General features: G+C 34.3%; 1 protein-coding gene across 4 annotated transcripts in view; it reads left to right on the top strand.

The window, feature by feature from the left end:
• CNKSR2 (connector enhancer of kinase suppressor of Ras 2) overlaps positions 1-25,081 on the top strand; it is a 280,032-nt gene that overhangs the window by 54,582 nt on the left and 200,369 nt on the right. For all 4 annotated transcript variants that reach the window (XM_053917527.2, XM_053917526.2, XM_053917525.2 and 1 more), the window contains exons 2-4: positions 5,844-6,007; positions 13,275-13,477; positions 24,903-24,990. In XM_053917527.2, coding sequence (XP_053773502.1) covers positions 5,844-6,007; positions 13,275-13,477; positions 24,903-24,990 — 455 coding nt within the window. The remainder of the gene's footprint in view (positions 1-5,843; positions 6,008-13,274; positions 13,478-24,902; positions 24,991-25,081) is intronic.

Genomic DNA, 25,081 nt, shown 5'->3' with positions numbered 1-25,081 from the left:
CTGGTCCACACCGTTGATTTGAGTCCCAGTTTCCTTCGCATCACTATTGGTTCCCTGTACATTTTCCTTTGTTTCTCTTAGCATAGCCTTCATTTTTTCATCTAATTTGCGACCAAATTCAACCAATTCTGTGAGCATCCTAATTACCAGTGTTTTAAACTGTGCATCTGATAGGTTGGCTATCTGTTTGCTGCTTATTTCTGGGGCTTTGATCTGTTCTTTCATTTGGGCCTTTTTTTTTTTTTTTTTTTCCTCTTGGCGTGCCTGTTACGTAAAGGGGCGGAGCCTTAGGTGTTCACCAGGGTGGGGTAACGCTGGTCGCTGGTCGCTGCGCTGTGACGCTGTACGTTGGGGCGGGGCTGGGAGGAAGCAAGGGAGCTTGCTTCACTCTCTTCCTGATTTCAGGTACTCCCTCCGCTACCCACAATCAAACTGGGCCCCTCTAGTGCTGATTCCCGAATGGGTGGGCTTGTGCACGCTCTAGGCCCCTGTGGGTCTCTCCAATGACCTGTCCTGTGAGACTGGGAGTTTCTCCTGCTGCCGCCTGAACCCCCACGCCTGAACCCCCACGGGTGTTTTCAATCAGAGGTTTGAGGCTTTATTTCCCGGGCTGGAGCCCTAGGTTGCTTTGTCTGCTTCGCTCCCCCGCCCTCCCTCCGGTTTATCTATGCACGATTGTGGGGCCGCTGGGTTACTGCCTGCCCCGTTCGTCCCACACTCTGCTACTTCTCTGGATCTGGCCGCCGTTGCCCCAAGTCCTGTGCACCCCAGCTGCCCGTCTCCGCCCCTCCTACCAGTCTGGATAAATTTTTCTTCTTTATATCCTTGGTGGTCGGACTTCCGTGCGGTTCCATTTTCTGTCAATTCTGCTTGTTTTTTTTGTTTTTAAATTGTTGTTGCCCTTCTTTTGCTTGTGCAAGGAGGCTCAGTGTGTCTACCTACGCCTCCATCTTGGCTGGAAGCCCCCTTTAAAGAGTATTTAAAAATTTTTTGTGAGCTGTCCTGAAAAATCACTTCGAGAAAAACTGATCAGCTAGCTGATTTACCATGTTCTGCATACAAAATTTTAAAAATTACAAAACTCTGAAACCGTTAAAACATTATTTTGTGCAATATGCCACTGCTTTTTAAAGGTTGCTACCTCATATTACCATATATCAGTATTTTAAAATTCAGCAGTTTTAAACAAATTTGATAGTGTGTCTATGGGTTACTTTGCCCTCTTTAGTTGGCCTTGATATAGTATATCACTGTATATATTGTAAGTACTTTTTGTGAATATTCTGATTTGATATGTGATAACAAACAATTTTATGTAGTCAAATCTGTCTTTTTCTTTACTGTTTCTGGCTTTGGTTTGATACAGAACACAGTTTTCTCTGGCACTTTTTTATTTTTTAACATTGAATGTTATCTGCTATGTGGTTGGGACTGTCTCCTAGTTTCAGTGCTGATATAATTTTCTTCCTTACATTTGTTTTCTTTTGGTCATTTAATAGGAGAGTGGAGTTTTAAACCAGATAAAATTTACTCTGGTTTAAAATGAAGAACCAGTAACAGGTTGTAGGGAGGCTGAATTGTTTTGCAAACTGGAACAATTCATATATTACCATCTAATCAAGGTTTTTCTTTTTCTCTGTCTTAAAGACAACATTAAATTGTTAGAGAAAAAATTAGATCTGAGGCTAATAGAAATGGCGATTGTAAGTACAGTGGGGCTTGGCCTTCCAGTAATTTTCTGGAGACCACAGGGCAGTGATTGGTTTCCTACTGCATGCACCAATCTGCTCACTCTACATCATAAATACCTTCTCAGACAGAATTCTGTTTATAGCCTCTGAGCTTTGCCAATCAGCAGGGTGAAGGAGTCTTTTCAAAAGTAGTTAAATACATTAGTACACACAGCCCCGAACTTAGTAGGTACTTAATAAAGAGTTTCTGAGTGGAATGCTAGAAACAATTCTTCCCTGACCTGGGTCTTTTATGTAAAACACTATGATAAAATAATGTCAGAAGGAAATTTTTAGTTTTATAGTATTTTCCTAATGTTATGTAACCTACAATTCATTTGTAATTTTAAAAATTTTATTATTTAAGTTAATGGAATAAAACGGACTTTTTAGGTGTTAACAGTTTCATGAGTTTCAACACATGTATAGATTTATGTAACTAACACCACAATTGGGATACAAAACAGTTTAATCACCCCCAAAACTCCCTCCTGCTGGTTTATAGTCACAATCTCTTTATATTCCCGGTCCCTGGTAACTAGTGATCTGTTTTCTGTTGCTATTGTTTTGCCTTTTTCAATATGTAATATGGATGAATCATTCAGTATAGCTTCTTTCACATTGGCCGTTTTCTCTCAGCATAACACCCTTGAGATCTATCCAAGTTTTTGTGTATATCAATAGTTCCTTTTTTATTGCTGTATAGTACTCCATGGTATGGATGCCTCACAATTTGTTGTTCTTTTTTACATTATATCTCACTTGTTAAAGCAGTTATTGCCTATTTTTATTGGAACTTAGAATTGTCTAGTGACAGATGGTTTTGAAGAAAACTTTTTCTTTTTTCTTTTTTTTTTTTTTTGGTTGAACAAAATGTAAAGCCGAGTACAGAAAAAGCACAATGATGACCAGCTCTTGTCTGAATTAAATCAAGAATTTATATAGCTATATCATCCCAAAACTATGTGGGAATTTTAGAAAGAAAATTTTAACTACATAGGTTCTATAGCAAGATCTAATTTTTCTTGAATTCTTCAGGAATATGATTTATTAAATATTCTGGGTATCTAAGTAGCCTGTACATTTACATGGGTCAGCCAGTTTTCCAATAATTAGAATACAGTAAAATTTACTTATTGTTGAAATGCTACTGAATTTTATCATTTTTAAATGGTTTAAGAAATACCACTAGATCTTAAATACAAATTGCCTTTTGCTAGATTATTTACCATTATATATACTGTCCTTTGTACATAAGAAAAGCATGGTTATATATACCTTCTGGTTGTTTTTGTTATAGAAAATTCTTTTACTGTCTATAGTAGATGTCACAATTAATACCTGAATGCTATTTGACATTGACATCCAACACTCCCTCCCCCCCTATAAAAGCCTTAAAAGTTAAAAAAAATTAAAGATCTTTGAATTTTAACATTTTGGCAGGAGGAGTCATTGAAGTTTTTGAATCAGGAAGTGACTCGATCAAAGAGCATATTTAGAGATGTGACAGTAATAGACTGGGCAGACTCATGTCAGGAGGAGCACGTAGGCATCAAGGCAGACTGTACAGCATGACTAAGCTGGTGACAGTGAGATCAGAAATGAAAGGGCAAAGCAAGAGCTATTTTGAATGAAGAAATTATGTTTCTCACTAACTGACAAGATAAGAGATTAAATTGGGGAGTCATTCAAGATGGTTCTGAGACTGGAAAAAAAACAGTGGTACAAATAGATAAATAAGTTGCTTAGGGAGAATGAGATTGGAAATGAGGCAGTTGAATATGGTGTTATTGGTCATTGATGACCTGGAAAAAAGTAGTGTCAGTGAAAAAAGAGGACTGTAAACTAGCTTAAATGTAAGATCTTTTGCCTTGAATTATTCATGTATTTAAGGGAGCAAAAAGATATCGGATTGATGCATGTTTGTTTCAATTTCCTAACCCTGTCTTGCAGAAGGGACACAAGTCCTCACAAATCCACGTTTGCTGATCTTTGTTCTTTACAGTGAATAGTGAGTGGCAACAGACCGCTAATGAATGAATTTACATTTTTATGTTTTTGCTGTAAATATTAGGGTGTTCTATTTTTAGATAAGAGTACATGTGTTATGTACAGAATGATGTATAAAGTAAAAATTTCCTGCAGTATCAATAGACCTCCTCTAACACCCATTTTAAGTAGGTTTTTAAGATTTGTTTAAAAGATTTTATTTATTGAATTTTTAGAGAGTAGGAAGGGAGAAAGAAAGCAGAGGGAGAGAAACATCAATGTGTGAGGGAAACATTGACCCCTTGCCTCCTGCACGTCCCCAACCAGGGACCTGGTCTGCAACTCAGGCATGTTCCCTGACCTGGAATCAAACCAGAGACCTTTCAGTTTGCCAGAACTACTCGACCCAATAAGCCACACCAGTAAGGGAGTGATTTTAAGATTTTGAATATTAAGTATAATAGTGTGCATATTCCATATCTCCCACTCGATAGTGGATTTATTCATTTTATTTCATCATTCTTCTATAATATCATTGACATCCTGAAAATTTGTGCATCCTTAGAATATCTCTCAAATGTCACCATTTTGTAAATGTTTCATTATTTTTAGAACCTCTTTTTAGGTCCATGATTTTTTGTTCATTCCTCATCCTTGCAGATGGTAGAAAGCGGTATAATTTACTGAAAAAGTCAGAGACGTGTTGTAGTAATGATTTCAAGCCTTCTTTTCAACTGTTTTAAGACATGGTCTTAGATAAAATAGTGTATATTTTATTTAATGTTTTCAATTGACAAGCACACAATTTTCTTCATGGTAAATTTGTGACATTTAGAGTGTGGATCAAAATTTACTTGCTATGTTTACTTTTTTAAGTTTTATATTTATTGTATTTTTCCCATTACCAGTTAGTACCCTTACAGTCCTCTCCCCCTAGCAATTACCACACTGTTGTCCATGTCTATGAGTCCTTTTTCCTTTTTGCTCAACCCCTCCACCCCCTGACTTCCCCCCTACACTAGCTGTCATCTGGTCTCCATCTATGAGTCTGTCTCTATTTTGCTTATTAGTTCAGTTTGTTCATTAGATTCCATATATGAGTGAAATCATATGGTATTTGCCTTTCTCTGACTGGCTTATTTCACTTAGCATAATGTTCTCCAGGTCCATCCACACTATTACAAAGGGTAAAATTTTCCTTTTTTGTAATGGCCAAGTAGAATTCTGTTGTGTAAGTGTCACATAGTTGTTTTATCCAGTCATCTACTGATGGACACTTAGGGTGCTTCCATATCTTGGCAACTGTAAATAACACTGCAATGAACATAGGGATGCTTATGTTGTTTCAAATTCGTGTTTTGGGTTCCTTAGGACATATTCCCAGAAATGGAATCACGGAGTCAAAAGGCAGATCCATTTTTAATTTTTTGAAGTATTTCCATATTGCCTTCCACAATGGCTGCACCAGTCTGCATTCCCACCAACAAGACAAAAGGTTTCCCCTGTCTCCACATCCTCGCCAGCACTTTTTGTTTGTTGATTTATTGAATGATAGCCATTCTGACAGGTGTGAGTGATGTCTCATAGTGGTTTTAATTTACATTGCTCTGATGATTAGTGACATTGGGCATCTTTTCATATGTCTATTGGCCCTCTGTATGTCCTCCTTGGAGAAGTGTCTCTTCAGGTCCTTTGCCCATTTTTTAATTGGTTGTTTGTTTTTGGTGTTGACTTTTGTAATTACTTTGTAAATTTTGGATATTAACCCCTTATCAGATGTATTGGTGGATATGTTCTCCCATTCTGTGGGTTTTCTTTTTATTCTGTTGATGATTTCCTTTGCTGTGCAAAAACTTTTTAGTTTGATGTAGTCCCATTTGCTTATTTTTCTTTTGTTTCCCTTGTCTGGGAGAGAGATATCCGATAAAAAATTTCTACAGGCAATATTTGAGATTTTGCAGCCTATGTTTTATTCTAGGATTTTTATAGTTTTGGGTTGAACATTTAAGTCTCTGATCCATTTTGAATTTATTCTTGTGTGTGGTGCTTTTCTTGTTTTATTTTTCCTATTTGTTTGCTTCCACTTTTTTTAATTCTGGTCTTCCATATTTCTTTCTTTTGTAGGTCTTGATGACTGTTTGCAGCAGTATATTAAGAACTTTGAGAGGGAGAAGATCAGTGGGGACCAGCTGCTGCGCATTACACATCAGGAGCTGGAAGATCTGGGGGTCAGTCGCATTGGCCATCAGGAACTGATCTTGGAAGCAGTTGACCTTCTGTGTGCACTGGTAAGTACATAAAATGGGCAGGAAGGGAAACTTCATTTTTTTCTTGTTTTTTCTCCCTTTTAATTTCTTTTATTTCTTCTCTTTTTGTTTCCTTCCTTCTTTCCTTCTCTTCTTAAAACTAATTTAAATGCAAGTAGAAAAAAAAATCCCGTAATTCTCAACCAACTTAGTGTGATAGTTTCCTCCTTCATTGAAGCTGCTATAGTATACAGTGCCAAATTACAAATTAAAGAGATTTATAACTTACCTGGTGACATTCCCTTTAGCTACTTGAGAAAATTAAGTGGGAGGTCACCAAAGGAATTTTCATAGCTGCATTTAGGATATCCAGTTGTGTATAATCAGTTATAAAATCAATTCCTTTCTAAAATTTTTGGTTTAGGATCATAAATAATAATCCTATTTTAGGAAAATCACTCTTAAAATAATCAAATTACTTATGTGTTCTTTATGTATACATCCAATGAATATCTTGTATGATTACTTTTGTATGTTGAAAGAGCAATGCATAATTAGGCAAGAGAAATCAATGAATTTGTACTTGAGAAGTTGTTGAAGCTATAGATTTTGGAGTCTCCAGGATATAGGGATTGAATCTGTAGAGAAGAGATCATTCAAGGAGGTCCTGCAGAATATAAAGAAAAAAGACACAGATTGACACTTGAGCTGAGTAGGAAGAAGAGGAGGCTGCAGACGATGCTTATAGAGTGGTCAGAAAAGCGTGGAGACACCTATAAAAGAGTTGTCACAAAACTGATGGGGAGTATTGTTTTCATTAAGGAACATCAATAATGTCATCAAATTTAACAAAAAGCAAATAGAATAAGCAAGAAAAAAAAAGACTTGACGGAAAGCAGTTTCTAAGAAGAGTAGAATCTGATACCATTATTGGTTGAATAGCACTTCTTATGCAAATATTTCAGTTTTACTTTGTCGTTTCTTCAAAGAGATATTTCCTGATCACTTCCTCACCCTTGTCCAATCTAAAATTAACCTCCTATTGTTAATCTTTTTTAACCCTCCTGTCATCTTGTAATTATATATTTATATGGATGTTTATCGGTGTAATGTCTATTCCTTTCACTAGACTGTAAACTATGTGGGAAAAGTGACTGTCTTTATTGAACACCCAGAGTGTAATACAAATGCCTAGCAAGAGTGGATGCTGAATAAATATTTTTTGAAAGTGGTAATGAAAGAGACTCGACACATTTTTCACATGCTAGTTTGAGGATCATTTTATTTCCCTATTCCTGAGATAAGAGAAGTCAATTCAGACCAGAACACACATGTACACTCTCTCCCTTATATGAATGAAATCACAGAAATCATGCCTGAAATAAACCAGTACTTGGGGTAAGTTAAAGGTCTGCAGTGTTTTTACATATTACTCTCCAAAACTGAGTCTGAATGTCCATGAAGGTGCAATAGAAGCATCTTGGAAATTAGCAACTAGTCTAGCAGTCCCCTGTTTGCCACATCTTCTATAACGTCAATAGTTATGTGTGTCAGAGTTTGAAGTCCAGGGTGTATGTCTCATAAGCAGTGCTCCACATAGATGAACCACTCATGTGCTAGACTCCTGCACTGCCAGTTCAAAGAAGGAAAGATTGATGATTGCAGTGTTACCTACAGAGAGTCTGGACCTGTAGGCTTTGGAGTTTGGCCCATGAACAAGCTCTGCTGACCTAAACTTACTTAAAAGGATGACATCAAAGACATATGTCTAGACCATTTTGGTGTTTGAGCCATGGAGCTATGGCAAATCCCTTCACATGCTGAGTTTTAATCCCTCTGCAGTTGTGGTTTAAGCACCGTAGTGTTACATCATTTTCTGGGAAAACTTCATTATGTGGTTGAGCTGTTCTGGAAGTTAACACAGAAAAAAAAGATAAATCAAAACACTAAATTCATTCTTTTGTGTTTATTTAGCAATAAATTGCTCACATTCCCCAGAGAGATCAAATATTAAACTTCCTTTTCACTGCTTCCTAGTGGTTATGTATCAGCAATTTCAAAGTGCAGATATCTTCCAGTTTATGCAAGAAATGTTTTCCAGTGAATATAAATCAAATTACTGAGCTGTGAATTCTGATTTATTTCTATATTCCATTATAAAATCAGGAGGTGAGATCCCTCATCGACAAGCTCAGGTGACTAGACCAGAAGTTCTGCTATTCGGAATGGGGAACTATGCCTTGTCTCTTTGATACTGTAATGTCTCTACTGGCCTATGTAGTTTTTTTAATATTTACTGTATTTATTCTTTCAACTTTTACATATTCATGTTCAAACAGTGCTACCAAAGGGAATACAAAGATGAAAAAGGCATAGTCTATGCTCTCAAGATGTATGCAGTCTAATAAAAAAGACAGTAGTCATTAAAAGATAATATAGATTCTATCCCCCTTTGCCCATCTCTATCCCCCTCCCATGGCCTTTACCACACCATTGTATGTGCCCAAGGGCTAGGAATATATGTTCTTTAGCTAACCTTTTTATGTTCTTTTATCCAGTTCCCCCAACTCCCCACATATGTAATAGTGTCAACAATAAAAGAAGCTGTAAAATGTCACTTCATTTACTTGGAGAAATAATAAAACATTCTTGAATTTCAAACACCAGAAAAAAGATAGTATAGATTTAAAGACAATCCCAGGGGAGTGCATAAGGAAATGATGAACACTACTAAGGGATTCGGAAAGTGCAGGTGGGGTTTGCATTGGGACTTCCAGGATGAATAGATGTTCACCAAACAAAAAAGTTGGGGAGAATTTATCTAGGCAGAAGAAATATCATATGTAAAGACAGTTGTGGAAGAGTATAGTGTGTTCAGAGAGAAATGAGAATTTTGATTTGGCTGGTGCAGAGTAGGAGGTGATGGGATGAGAGGCAACTTACACTTTGTACCACATTATATTAAATCTTTGCTTAGATTTTTTTGTCCTCCAGTATGCTTCCTGTCCAGTGCTTAGCATATATAGGATATGAAATGAATGTTATGTTACTGAATGAATTTCTCTGCCTTTCTCCAGAGAACTGTTACTTTTTCTCTTGCTTACACAGCCTCTGACTCTGAAGATTCTGTTCTTAGTATAGGGAAGACACAGAGTAATTACCAAATTCCTTTCTTTATTTTAAGCTTTGTAATATTTTCATCTGCTGTGTCTTAAAGTTATTCCTGCTGGGGAATAAATGTATGGCAGCTGATGAAAACAAAAGGTCTATTTAGTAACTTGTTCATACATTCAAATATACATTTATTAAGTACCAACTATATTGTTTGTATCATGTTCTAGAAGGAATGAACTTGTTCATGATTTGGAGGTGTAGTAACTCTTTCAAGCTGTTATGCTATCATTTAATATGCTTAAAAACTGAGCACAGTATACTAACTGAAATAATAAAGCATAAATAAAATATATACAGTTTAACGTATAGTCCTTAATTTCTGTTCTGACAATAAACTTTTTATTGGGAACTATAGTGAATCATTTATGACAAGATAAAAACTGTTTTCATTTCATTCTTCATGTACTTTTCATATAATAGGCATTTTGAAGGAAAATTTTGTTGTCTGCAATTGCTAGGATTTGTTTCCTTGCACCATAATTGCTTGGTTCATTTATCCAATTTGTTTCTTAAAAAAACTTCCTTAGAGCAATCCTTCTAGAACTTACTCATTTATTGTAACCGAATAAAAATGAATAAATAATTTTTTTAAAAAAGAACTTACTCATTTATAAAGCAATGTATTATAAAACCTAAACACCTGCTATATGCTACATTCAAATGAAGAGCTCTGAATAAAATAGCATTGACATTGTAAAATATATAGTACCAATATTGAGGTTTTTAGTTATGTGTTTAATGAGAATTTGCCACTAGTGAAGACATAGACATCTCGATTTTCTAAAATAATAAGTGTGTTCCTTTCTTTCTTTTGTGTGTTTTTTCATGCATATAATTGAAAGAGAAGAATAGTATGAACTTAGCACCAGTTCCTTAAGATTGGACAGGCTATGTTGAATTAGTCTAGAGTTAAAACTGATTCCTGGCAGACATGTTATTGGCCAAGTATTTGAACAAACAGATAACATAACACAAAGAAAATAGCTGAGTACATTGTATGTCCAAGCTTTTGTTTTCTTGATATAGTCGTCTCTATAAGAATAGTAATGCCTAGTTTTCCCATGCATATCCAGTGAAAAGCCAGCCTGTAATGAATAAACCTACATTTTTACAGAGTTCAGGTAGTACATACCTCTGGCCAAAAACAAAGGGTTGCTTCATTTACTTGACGCTTCTTTACATGGTAGGCAGGGGAGTGTGATTTACTGGTGACTTAGTGAGTCACAACAAACAATCACCTTTCATGAAAGAAATAACAAGAAGATACTTGTGTTGACAGTAATTTATTTTGAAGTACTTACAATTGAGAATTGTGATGATAAAATTAACTCAGGAGATCACTTAATTCATCCCTTTTCTTAAAATAGCACCACAAAAAAGCCTTTGTATGCAGATTAGCTTCTAACTTACTTTTATAACTCTTCTTGAATTTAAAAAAAATGGTTTTGAATTATCAATTTACTTACATTTGTTAACTAGGGTGAGTTTTAAGAATTTCCCCCCTTTCTATTTTCTATTACATATCTTTTGTCTCTTCTTGCCTCCATATTCCTTTGTCTTCGTTTTCTACCTCTACTCCACATAGGGTATTTTTTTCAGTAGGTTCCCAAGTTTGGAGGCCTTCTCAGGGTACCCTTCCAGGTTTTGTCCAGAAGATTTTTCTATTTCCTAATTCTTGAGTTATATTAAAATAATTTTAGTATTATTTTAAATTTAAAAGGCTTCAAAGTATTTTCTACTTTGCCTTCAGATTTTAATTTATAAGAAGACTTGTATTATTGTTTTAACATTATTTTACATTTTCTAATAAAATATTTGAGATGCTACATAGATAGATATATATAGTCTATCAAAAATTAATCTTTTATGGAGGCTGTGGCTGCAGAGTGAAACTATTACCTGGTTGATTGATTAGATTCCTCTCTAATAAGCAATTATGATGTGAGCTTCTCTAAGAAATTACTATAAATTGATTATAAATAAACATTTCCTCATTAAATTCATTAATACACAAAAACGAAAAGTGCAAACACTGTTATACTTCAGGGGAAATCCTTTAACACAAGAAAAAACTTCCAAAAATATTTTTAAGGACTTGAGATATACTACGTTTAATTGATAAAACTAAAAATTGTTCTGTCTAGTCACATGCTCACTCAGTGGTGTCTACTGCCCTCACTGGCTACTACAGTGAAGTTGTCTTTGTTCTCACATGTGCATTCCAGTCCACTCTCCTTGGCTGCTAAGTTATATCAATGTCAGGCAAACCATTCTTGTTATATTAATAATGGCTGGACTTTTTCTGGACAGAGGTCATATTTACATCTACTTGACATAACTACAAATTGTTCTGTCTAGTCATTAGAATCTTTTATACATTCATGAAAGGATTTCCTTCTTAATATAGTGACAAACTGCAGAAAATAAAATCTCTCAAAGGTTTCACAGATAATCCATACTCAGATGCAATAGAATTTGATTAGAATGTTGTTTTATTTGTGTAAGCCTAATGTTTTAACTTGAGGGAAGAATATTGCAGTTTAAATTAAGCAGTGAAAATTTAATATACTATGATTTAAAAAGCAAATCCATGGCTCCAAAAAAGAGTGTTCTTTTAATGAAAACTGTAAATTCTCAGCAAGAACAATTAGACTTTTATCACTATTAAATCTTTACTGGCAACATACTTAATTAACATAATGGGGTATTTAATATTTAGGCATCTAAATCCTCTCTAGTTCTTTCTTTTATCTCCTCCAAGTGTTCTTTTTTCTTGAATTACTATGGAAAAACATTAACCTAAATTATATGTAAACTAGATACCAAGTGGTTGTTGACTTAATAATATAGCTAAATTCATGTGTTATTTGCCTCCCTTTTCACTCCCTCAGTATTTTATCTTCCATTTGGCTTCCTTTGTTGTCACCAGGCAGCCTGGTGACTTGTCCCATTCTGGACTGGGCTCTAAACTCTGAGCTCTTTAAGCAAATGAGAAAATCTACTCTGCCTTACTGTCATCAACTATAAAAGGAGGGTAAATCAAATTTAGCATTTGTTTGGGCCTGAGAGGCTATTTAATATTCTTTGGGTCTTATAATTTTCTGTGAAGTGATAATAATTTAAATTTTACACAGGACAGTAATGTATATAATGCTAAATAGTTTGACCAAGGTCATCCTTTGATCAGGTTAATCAGCCTTTCTTAGAGGTGTTTTACAACTCATAATTAGCTGTTTTAAAATTTTATTATAACTTACAAAATCTTTTCCTAAAGTTTGCTTGAGGGAATCCTATAATATTTTGCTAATGAATATGATAGAAAAGCTTATTTGCATTTATTCTTATAACCCCTGTCTAAAACAATTGGTAGACAAAATATTTTGGGTAAAATAATAAACATCATTAGAAATTTACAAGCAAGACCAAAGGAAAAAAGAAAACAAATACACATACCAAAAAGTCACTAGGGTTACCTTAGATGTGTTTCACATTTGACTGTGAACTAATGCAACCTGGACAAAAATAAAAATAAGTTTAATTTCATAATTTGTATTACATAAAGGAGAAAGTCTATTGGTTTGCCTGAGGAAGCAGAGTATTTCCTGGTACCATATTATAACAGAAACTCTGTCAGTCATTATAGAGAAGACATGGAAAAAGGTATATTACAGTCTATCTCTTCTTTTTATTGTTGGGTTGTGTTTACTTTGCTCACTTTGAGGAAGCAGAATTTTTCCTAGTACCTGCAGTCATGACTATGCATATGCTAATAGATACTGAAAAATAATTGTTGACAATAATGAATTTCACATGTAAATGAACTTAGGTTTGGGTTAAAAAACACTTATGAATCCTTATAATCTTTCTGTCTTGGGTGATATAGTTTCAAGATATAATGCCCTCATCTTTCTGTGTTCATATTAGTACTTAATACGTTGTATTGTAATTTATCTGACATTTCCCCAAATTCTCATTTTACTGTGGGTTCTGGTAGACCAGGAATCCCACCTTAATTTGTTTGTGACTTTTAAGACTAGTTCCATTGCCTGTACATACTAAAGTACTTAGTAAATATTTTAATGAATGAATGAAATATTGACTTTAAGTATGTTGTTCTCTCTTTTTTACAATTCAGAATTATGGCTTGGAAACAGAAAATCTAAAAACCCTTTCTCACAAGTTGAATGCCTCTGCCAAAAATCTACAAAATTTTATAACAGGGAGGAGAAGGAGTGGCCATTATGATGGGAGAACCAGTCGAAAATTGCCAAACGATTTTCTGACTTCAGTTGTGGATCTGATTGGAGCAGCTAAGAGTCTTCTTGCCTGGTTGGACAGGTAAAATCTTGCCAGTGTTTCATAAGTAATTCTTCTTGGATACCACTTTGAATATAACATTATTTCATGTTTTCTTATAAAAGGATTGGACAGGTAGAGACACACACAAAAATACATGTAAACACACACATAGTAATCCATGAAGTCAATCAGTGGTATTTCAGGTGACAAAAACCTGAAGAAACAATTTAAATCATTTGTTTGGCTTCTATTGCTGCAAAGGTTCTCAAAATGCTTATTTTGTGTTATATCATATCACAATGAGAAATTAAAGCAAATGCCACTTAACATTTTGACCATAAAAATGAAATATGTACTTGTTGGGAAAAAAGAAAACCTCGTGATAACTTAAAAATCTTCAACTGAGACTCTTTGTAAATTGAAAAAAGAAAACTGAACTTTATATTCTGAAAACCTTTCATAGAAAAGTTCAGCTCCAAGCTAACTTTTGTATAATAATGATGCTTTTAATAGTTTACGCTTTTAAAAGGAAAGATGAAGATGGAGTAAAAAGAAAAAATTCTTTGTCATGCTAAGGAATTTGGACTTAATGCTGAAGGCAGTGGAGAACTATTTAGGGTTGTTGTGTAGAGATCTGTGAATTTTGAAGATTCCGTGGTCTACAGTGCCGGGAAAGATTAGAGAAGAGTAAGTCTGGAAAAAGGAAAACGCCTTAAGGGAGTATTTTAGAAAGGAATCATGAAGCTGCTACTGTTGGTGATTCTGATGTCCCTTACTGGCCTTACTCTTCTCTAGATGAATTTAGTTAATTGTTTTTGTTTTTTTTTAAAGATTGTATCTATTATTTTAGACCGAGGGGAAGGGAGGGAGAAAGAGAGGGAGAGAAACATCAATGTGTGGTTGCCTCTCACACACCCTGTAATGGGGACCTGGCATGTGCCCTGACTGGAAATCAAACCAGCGACCCTTTGGTTCATAAGCTGATGCTCAGTGCACTGAGCCACACCATCCAGGGCATGTTTTATTTTAAGTTCTAGAACAGAACTAATCTATCTTTATGCTCTCTTCATATAAGGTTAAGAATATGTTTTGTCTTTTTTATATTTGTTTGCTTTAGAAGAACTTATAACTTAAGTACTTAAAGTTCTATAGCCATGCTGTATACCAAAAATTCTTAATATTTTGATTTGTCAGTATAGATTTCCTTTAATATGGAGCATTTAAAATGGCCACTGCAATCAAGTATTGACTATAACCTTAGTTTATTCTTTTGCTATATAATATGGTATAATTCTGTCAGTTAAATATGGTTATTTTGATGCAAAACAACTGACTTAATTTTTTTAAAGCAATAAATTTTTGGCATTAAAAGTTTATTACATTTTGGAGAGAACTTGTATGGACAGCAGTATGATAGGGTTTTATTGCAATTTTTATTCTATGTCACTTAAAAGGGGAGAAAGGAAAAGAAAATAAGCAAAACTCTTTAACTGTGGATACTGAACTAGATACTTTACGAATGTCAACTCATTGAAATCTCACAAAGCAGGTTTCATTATCCCCATTTTATATATGAAATCTTAAGTAACTTGCCTGAAGTCATTCATCTAGTATGAAAATTATAGTTTAAATCTATTTTTGTCTGATACCAAAGTCCTTCTTATTTTTCCTTTTCCTCGTTCCTTTGTCATGCTACATCTCCTATTGAATGCTGACTAATTCTTAAGGATTTTGAGGAAGTGATCCTTAGGAATGAAGCATATATAAGCATTTATTTGCATTTTGGTATTTCTCTTCAAATTCTTAAAGAGCACCATTTTTTTTTGTTTTTGTCCTTCATAATTCAAATTGCTCTGTAAAATTTTTATTTATTCAAAGTTTATTTCTTACCCTGGCTGATGTAGCTCAGTGGATTGAGCACAGGCCTGCAAACCAAAGGGTTGCTGGTTCGATTCCCAGTCAGGGCACATGCCTGGGTTGCGGGCCAGGTCCCCAGCGGGGGGCAAGTGAGAGGCAACCACACATTAATGTTTCTCTCCCTCTCTTTCTCCTTCCCTTCCCCTCTCTCTAAAAATAAATAAATAAAATCTAAAAAAAGAAAGTTTATTTCTTATTCTACTTTGAAGACATCAATGAAATATCTTTTAATATAATTGAAAGACTTGAATGTTTAAGGCTTAAGAGGTAGGATGCTAGGGAAAAATGATTTTAATTCATAAAACTCCAATTTCCATGGAGCTTCCATTCAAATAAGATTTATTTTCAAACACCACGTTCTTACATTTCTTAACAAAAATAAAATCGAAGCCCAACAAATTGCCTTTTTTCCTCCAATTTAAAATATTGACTTGAATGAAACAGCAGACTTTCCCAGAGGAAAAGCCTCAGAGATGAATCACAGTTGGTAGGTCTACTGTTTATTTCCAATACATGGTTTATTTGTCTATTTTTAACCTGCATTCTGCTGTTTTTCACACCTTGTCTTTCTTGCAGTGTTATATGGTTTTGCCAAATTAGTCTATACTTGGAAGTTTACAAATCACTTTATATATAACTTTGTACAGTAACATCATTAAGGGTGTTCAAAAGTATTATTTATAGAAGTTTATTTTACTATTTATAGTGAAAGTTTATCCTTTCCTCTTATTTTTAGCATAAACTCCTAATTCTGATTGTTCCTGAAATACCTCTCAAAACCATTCTATTTTGAAGGGATTAATGAGATATCTTTTTATATTACTGAAAACCTTTAAAGCGTTTAAGGCATAAAAGTCAGGGTATATTTAAAAATTCAACTAAATAAATTTGACGATGTAATTGTTTTCATTGAACAGTTTATGAATTGGGCAGCATCCCATTGAGCAACCAGCAAGGAGTTCAGAGGAGCTGTACAAGATGAAAGGCCCCTATAGGCAAAAGTTGGGGAGGAAATTACAGACAAAAGGATTATTTCAGAAAGGGTCACCTTCCCATAGGGGACAGGGACTTCAGGGGTCTTATCTGGCAGATTACCTCACTGGTGTTGATCAGAAAAATTCCAGGTGATTGGTTTAAAATTCCACTCCTGGGAGAGGCTGAAACTGCCATTTGTTGGTTTGTTGATATGGGACTTAGCTCAAGTGACTCCATTTCTGGTCTGTTGTTTCTTCTTTAACAGGTGCTAAAGAAAAAAATTTTTCTTTGAGGAGAAAAATAAGATTTTTGTGAAGTCTTTTGCCTTATCTAAGACAATGATTGAACTAACCTCTTCTTAGATACCGCATGGTTGTTGGGTATTATTTCCTCTCAAACGCTCACTGCTCTTACTGGGCATCTCTTGTTACAAACTGCCGTTCAGGTTCAGCAGTGATGAGAAACAGTAAGGCCTTTCCAATTTGCTTAGTTTCTTAACATTTTATCTTTCCTTATTAGCTTCTAATTTGTTTAGTATTTCTTAACCATCAGTAACCTTTTCATAAATGTAATGCTTTTGTTTGAAAGCATACAAAGAATAATTTCTTATAGGACCATAAACCTTTACACTAGAAAGAGGTATAAGCATTGTATTATCCATGTGCTTTAAGAAAATTGTTTAACTTTTAAGAACTAAGTAGGATAGTTTCTGTAATAGCCTTTCATTGATGAGCCAAGGATTTTATATTTTTTAAGTATATTTTATTGATTATGCTATTACAGTTGTCCCATTCTTTTTTCTCCCTTTTATCCTGCTCTACCTGGTACCTCCTATAGCATTCCCCCTTAGTTCATGTCCATGGATCATACCTATAAGTTCTTTGGCTTCTCCATTTCTTATTCTTAACCTCCCCCAACCCCGCAATCACCACACTGTTGTCCATGTCCATGAGTCTTTTTTCCTCGATCCCACCCCTACCCTCCCCACCCTTGGCTGTCATTGTGCTCTCTATGTGTCTGTCTCTAGTCTGCCTATTAGTTCAGTTTGTTCATTAGATTTTACATATGTAAGTGAAATCATATGGTATTTGTCTTTCTTTGACTGCCTTATTTCACTTAGCATAGTGTTCTTCAGGTCCATCCATACTGTCGCAAAGGGTAAAATTTTCTTCTTTTTTTATGGCTGAGTAGTATTCCACTGTGTAAATGTCCCATAGTTGTTTTATCCACTCATCTACTGATGGAATTTAATTTTCTTTACTTTAAAGTCACGATATGCTTTCTGTTAGTAGCCTGAGCTCCAGCTTGAGTTTTTCTTACAGTTAAGAATAAATTCCTCTGTTTATTTTGCTTTGTTTTTGAGCTGATTATGTTTAGTTCTTCTATAAAGATTTATTTCTCTATTTCACAGATGATCATGAAGTCATGACTTAGTGATCATCTTTGGTAATTCACAGAGATTGGAACACTCACTGTCAGCTTTTTAAATGTAGAAATATAGCCAAAATTGCCACACCAAACAATAATATCTCTTGGCTAACAATGGTTCTTGCATAATTGTGTATGACTTGTCTTTAAAATGAAACCTTTAGGGGAATTCACTACAAGATAAAATCAGTGTTTTCCTTAGTCCATGTTTTAATATTTCCCAGCCTTCTTGACATTTAATCTTGAGTAAGAAGCTTGTTCTACTTGAAATATGAGTGGTCAGAAAAGTGGATAAACATGCTTTAGAATTCAGTTTGCTATAGGTGTTCAATCATCAGTGCATTTTTGTTTTGGTATATTTTGAAGAACTAGTGAGAATCTTTTAAGTATTCATGGAAAAATCATGCTGTATTTCATTTCATCATTCTTGAATGAAGTTTTTAGATTTTATTAACAGACTTCTACCATTTCAAACCTAGAAATGCAAACCCTCTATGAATGCCAGAAACATTTTTTAATTCTTAATTAAAATGAGTTTTTTTATGCTTCAATACACCAAAAATGGTCTTCAGGTAAAATTTTAATTAATGATTTTTCCTAGAATTACCTATATTTTATATCATTTAAAATGTAGGTAATTTTTAGGCAGTCCCACCTCCCTCTCCCACCTCTACCCTCCCCCTTGATTTTGTCCTTGTGTCCTTTATAGTAGCTCCTATAGACCACTGTCCTCACTATCCCCTCCCCACTCCCCTGTGGCTATTGTTACAGTGTTCTTAATTTCAATGTCTCTGGTTATATTTTGTTTGCTTTTTTCTTTTGTTGATTATGTTCCAGTTAAAGGTGAGATCATATGGTATTTGTCCCTCACCGCCTGGCTTATTTCACTTAGCATAATGCTCTCCAAAATAGTTTCATACAGGCTTGATTTGCATTTTATAAAATGTACTCATTTTAAGTATATAGTTTAATGAGTTTTAGTAAATTTAGATACAGGTATGCAACCATTTCTACAATTCAGGTTTAGAAATCTTCCATCCAGATAGATTCTTTTTAATGTTGTTCAATTATAGTTGTCCCCATTTTCCCCCATTACTCTCCCCTGCCCTATATCCCCACCCCCCACATTCAATCCTCCCCCCCCTCCGCCATTGTCTTTGTCCATGGGTCCTTTATACATGTTCCTTGACTTGACCCATCCCCTTCTTTCCCCTGTTATCCTCCTTCCCCCTCCGGTTACTATCACTTTGTTCTTTACGTCCATCAAGATAGATTTTTTAAGCTGGTCCTATCTAAAATTAAACAGGTTAATTTATTAAACTAACATCATAGATTAATTGCATATATTTTTATAAGTAACTTTATTTGAATTCATGTCTTCTGTTTTAGTAATATATATAAATAAGAGTAATATATACATATTAAAATATACTGAGTGTTGGAATAGGAATAAACAGATTATTAGACTGTTTACAATAGACTGCAGTATATAGAGTCAATTAGGAAACAATGTTAAAATCACTGGAAAAAGAAAGGGTAATTTAATAAGTGGTACTGTAGCACTTAGTTAAGCTTTTGGAAAATAAATAATGATAGAGCACTGCCTGATCACTAAAATCATTTTAAGTGTATCATTTACTTCAGTGGAAAACATAAATCCATAAGAAAAAATAGTAGAAAATATAGATAAAAATGACTTCTAGATTCAACTTATTAAGATTAAAATAAAAGAAATATACTGTTTGACTTTGACTACATAAAATTGAAAAACATGACAAAGTATAAGACCAATGACAAACTAGGAAAAATACTTCCAACAAACAGATATGAGAAGCTGAGGGTTAGCGTGTATTACGTGAATATTACATTTAAATTAAAACAAAAAGCACCAAAATGTAATAGATAGTCACATGACAACTCAAAAAAGAACAAATATTGCTGATTAGTTGTATATACCAAACAACAGAACTTCCAAGTACATGAAACAACAACTGACTGAACTAGAAGAGACAAATTTACAATTATAGTTAGCCACTTCATCTCCACTATCTCAAAAAGTGATAAAACTACTAGCCAGAAAATCAGTAAGAATTAGAACTGATGAACAACACCATCAAACAACATGTCATTGTTGGCATTTTTAGAGCATTTGATCCAACAATAGCAGAATACAAATTCTTTTCAAGTGCCTATAGAATATTCACCAAGATAGACCTGCATCATAAAACAAACTTCAATATATTTTTTTCTATTTATTTATTTTTATTCAGTTACAATTGTCTGCATTTTCTCCCCATCCCTCCACCCCACCCCAGCCAGTCCTACCTCCCTCCCCCACCTCTACCCTCCCCCTTGATTTTGTCCTTGTGTCCTTTATAGTAGCTCCTATAGACCCCTCTCCTCACTATCCCCTCCCCACTCCCCTCTGGCTATTGTTACAGTGTTCTCAATTTCAATGTCTCTGGTTATATTTTGTTTGCTTTTTTCTTTTGTTGATTATGTTCCAGTTAAAGGTGAGATCATATGATATTTGTCCCTCACCGCCTGGCTTATTTCACTTAGCATAACGCTCTCCAGTTCCATCCATGCCATTGCAAAGGGTATAAGCTCCTTCTTTCTCTCTGCTGCATAGAATTCCATTGTGTAAATGTACCATAATTTTTTGATCCACTCTTTTGCTGATGGGCACTTAGGTTGCTTCCAGTACTTGGCTATTGTAAATTGTGCTGCTATGAACATTGGGGTGCATAGGTTCTTTTGGATTGGTGTTTCAGGGTTCTTAGGGTATAATCCCAGCAGCGGAATTGCTGGGTCAAAGGGCAGTTCCATTTTTAGTTTTCTGAGGAAATTCCATACTGTTTTCCACAGTGGTCGCACCAGTCTGCATTCCCACCAACAGTGCACTAGGGTTCCCTTTTCTCCGCATCCTCTCCAACATTTGTTTGTGGATTTGTTTATGTTGGCCACTCTGACTGGTGTGAGGTGGTACCTCATTGTGATTTTAATTTGCATCTCTCTGATGGCTAGTGATGCTGAGCATCTTTTCACAATAAAATAAAATTTAAGAAAATAGAAAATAATAGCAAAATAAGCCCAAAGCAAGCAGAAGGAAGAAAAAAATAATGATAAAGGAGCAGAAATCTGTTCGTTGCAGCATTATTTACAATTTCCAAGATAGGGAAGCATCCCCCATATCTGTCAGTAGATGAGTAGATAAAACAACTATGGGAGATTTACACAATGGAATACTACTTGGCCATAAAAAAGGAGAAAACTTCCTTCTTATGGTTGTGTGAAGAAGTGAAGCATGTCTACCTACATCTCCATCTTGGCCGGAAGTCTATTTCTAATGAACTTATATGTTAAAATCTTTGACAAAATATTGGTAAATCATATTCAACTGCATATAAATAGAATTTTCACAAAGACTAAGTGGGATTTATTCCAGGTATGCAAGGCTGCTCCATCACTTGGAAATAAATCAGTGTGTTCCACCACATCAATGGGCTTGTGAACAAGTATCATATGATCCTTTCATTATTATTAAAAAAACATTTGGTGGAATCCTTTACCCAATTAGAGAAATTCTCAGCAACATAGGAATAGAGTGCTAATGCCTCAACTGATAAAAAAGCATGTATAAAAAGCAACGGCTAACACTATACTTCACTGTGGAAGGTTGAATATTTTCCTCCCAAGATTGGAGAAAAGGTTAGGCTGTGTACTCTCACCCTTACTATGTAATAATGTATAGGAAGTAATATTCAGTGTAGTAGGCAAGAAAAGGAAATAAAAAGCATAGAGATTAGAAAGGAAAAAAAAACTTTCCCTATTTGCAGGTAATGTGTGTCCATGTGTAGGAAATTCCAAGATATTGACATACACACATGCTCATGGGATTCCAGGTATTATGAATTACTGCCACCCCCCTGTGGTGCCCCAGTGGTTTTCTTTGCAAGTGCTTTTGGAACTAAGAAGCTAGTATCTTGGATAAACTGATACCTAGTAGTGCTTTCTGATTACTCGCATTCTGTTTGTTGCTTTAAAGGAAAAATAAAGACAAAACTGTTGGACCTGTATTTCAGTTCTGCACTGTCATTTCTTATTAAAAAATGAGTAATTTGATTACCAAAATTCATTTATTTAAAGGCTAACAGCATCCTAATAAAGGCATACATTTCTTTTTAATATTCACTTCAAGCTCTTTAGTCTTTATAAATGAACAATCTATTCAAATTTCTGCAATAGTTCTTTAAATCAAGCTGACTTTTTTATGAGCTCTAAACAAATAATTGTGAACTTTTAATATGTTGAGTGCTTTCATTTTGATAACTGGATCTCCATTTGATATTTCATTTGTATAACTCATTTTCAGTCTGAAAACCTTTTTAGTGCCAGTCCCTGATTTATATCATGGAAAGTTAATTTTGTTTGCATTTTAATATATCTGGATCACGAATAAAACATTATGAAAATAAATTAAAACTGAATTACTAAAAAACGAGAAAATTCCAAGGTATATATAAAATGTCTTTTAGAACTAGTAAGGAAATTTTGCAAAATTATAGGATACAAAGTCTGTACACAGAAATTAATGATATTCCTACATTCTAGCAATGAAAAATTGGACACCAAAATTAAAAGTATAGTACAATTTATAGTTACTCCAAAAATAATGAGATGCCTACATATAAATTTAGCAAAATTTCTACAGCATCTGTATATGAAAACTGTAAAACACTTCTGTATGGAATCAAACAAGACCTAAATAAATGGAGAGACATACTGTATTCATGTATTAGAAGACTCAGCTTAGGAAAGATGTCATTTCTCCTCAAATCTCCCTATAGGTTTAAAGAAATTCACATAAAAATCCCAGCAGGATTGTTTATAGCTATATACAATATGATGCTAAAATTTATACTACAAAGCAAAGGAACTAGGATAGTTAGGAAAAGAAATTAATTTACCTGATTTTAAGTATTATATAACTTCAGTAATCAAAACTGTGGTATTGGTAGCAGGATAGACACATAGAAAATTCAGAACTATACCTTTATAAGTATGGTTAGGTGATTTTTGACAAAGGAGCAAAAGCAATTCAGTGGAGAATGGATAGTCTTTCAACAAATGGTGGTGGAACACTTGGATAGGCTTGGGAAAAAAGTAAACCTTGACCCAAACCTCACATTTTATATAAAAGATTACTAAAATGAATCATAGATCCAAATGTAGAAAATAGAATTATAAAATTTTACAAGAAAAATTGACTTACATTAAGGTGAAGATTTCTTATATATAACACCAGAAAAGAAATTAAGGATAAATTCATTAAACACCTTTGATTGCCTAAAGATCCTGTTTGAGAGGATGAAAATTTGCCAAGCCATTGACTGAGAAGGAATACTATAGATCACTTATTTCATGAAGGACTTGCATAAAGAATATATTTAGAACTCCCTAAACTCAATAGTAAAGTTACCAAGAATCCAAATAGAAAACGGGCATAGGGCTTGAGCAGATATTTCACTAAAGAGTATATATGAATAGCAGATATGCAAATAAAGATGTTCAGCATCATTACTGATTAGAAATTTGTTAGAAGAATATTGATAACTATTAGATATAGATAATATATAGCATCTATATGGAAAATATATATAACTACTGGGGAAATTCAAATTAAATCTGTGGTGATATGCCACTTCATAGATATTAGAATGACCAAAATGTTTAAAAATATAAATGAAAAATCTGTTTTAAAAGCATATAACCAGTAAAGGACCTCTCTCTTATATGGACATTTGTAACAGTGGGAGGTGCTTGAATTGTAGAGTTTTCTAGAAGAGAGTCATATTAAGTTTGTGCCCTGACTGATGTGGCTCACTTGGTTGGGTATCATCCCACAAAAGCAAAAGGTCACCAGTTCAGTTCCCAGTCAGGGCACATGCCTGGGTTTGGGGCCAGGTCCTCAGTTGGGGAAGTACGGGAGGCAACCAATCAATGTTTCTCTTGCACATCATTGTTTCTCTCCCTTTCTCCCTCCCTCTCCCTCTCTCTAAAAATAAATAAAAACCTTTAGAAAAATCAGTTTGTAGCCACAAAACAGTTCTATTATAAGCATTTCTAGTAAATTGCCTAAAGAGAGATTAGTAGATTAAGATTCCAGTAATTTAACTAACATTTTACCTCCATAACTTGTTTTATATTTGTGATTTTGTTTGTTTTCCATACACTGGGCCTCTCAAATCCTGTAAGTTTTGGCCTCACAAAAGCCTGATTGGCATTCACAGACAAGAGAGAGGATAAAGAGTAATGTAAAGCCACTGTGAATTCATTTGGTGGCAAAACACTTGCTAGGAAACACTGCTGCTGTCTGTAACAGTCTTGAAAATATAGCCTTATACCACCGTACATTTACTGTTTATATATCAGCTTGTTCTTAAAAGAGTGTGAAGTGACATATAATTGGTTTAGTACAAGATAAAATCTATGTGAGTTCATCGAGGCAGTTGCTCAGTGTTTAACTACATGTGTGGTGGCCTCTGGAGTCAGACTTCCAGGGTATGCATACTAGCTTCAGCACATATTTGTCACTTAACCTTTTTTCCACCCCAGGTTTCTCATCTGTACAATGGGAATAATAATAGTGCCTATCTTACAAGAGTTGTGAAAATTATTTAGTACATGTAAAGCATTTAGAACAGTAACTGGCACATAGTAAGTCCTTGGTAGGTGTCAGTTATCATTACTAGCCCTTAATTGTGAATATTTCAAAAAGATACTGTACTCAAAATCTTCACTTCATTTGAAAGTAAATTAAAATGTTATTTTTGCCTAATATACTCCTTTTTCGATTGATTTGTTTTAGATGTAGTAAAGAGACCTTGTAAGAAGTACCAAAGACCTTCTAAATATTAAGAACTAAAAAAGAGAGAAATTTGATGGAAAAACAAACATTATATTTCTTTAATATAATTTTCTTCCAAGAATCTCCTTCAATTTTTAAACTATGTCCTAAATATTTTTATCACTATAAATAATTTATTTCATATTATTAAAAATCTTATTTTAGGCTGTTGTACTTTTTAGAACATATCAAAAGTTGTTCCTATTAATCACAGTTTTTTTTTTTGCTTTATAGGTCACCATTTGCTGCTGTCACAGACTATTCAGTTACAAGGAATAATGTCATACAGCTCTGCTTGGAATTGACAACAATCGTGCAACAGGTATTAGCAGACAAACTTTCCTCCTGTTAACTTATTAGCTCTTTCATATTCAATCAGTGATAAGTATTCCTATTTACTAAGAATTTTAAGA

Source organism: Desmodus rotundus, chromosome X (genome assembly GCF_022682495.2).
Source record: "Desmodus rotundus isolate HL8 chromosome X, HLdesRot8A.1, whole genome shotgun sequence".
NCBI classification, from domain to species: Eukaryota; Metazoa; Chordata; class Mammalia; order Chiroptera; family Phyllostomidae; genus Desmodus; species Desmodus rotundus.
The sequence above is the reverse complement of the archived record's forward strand: the minus strand, read 5'-3'. Positions and strand labels throughout refer to the sequence as shown.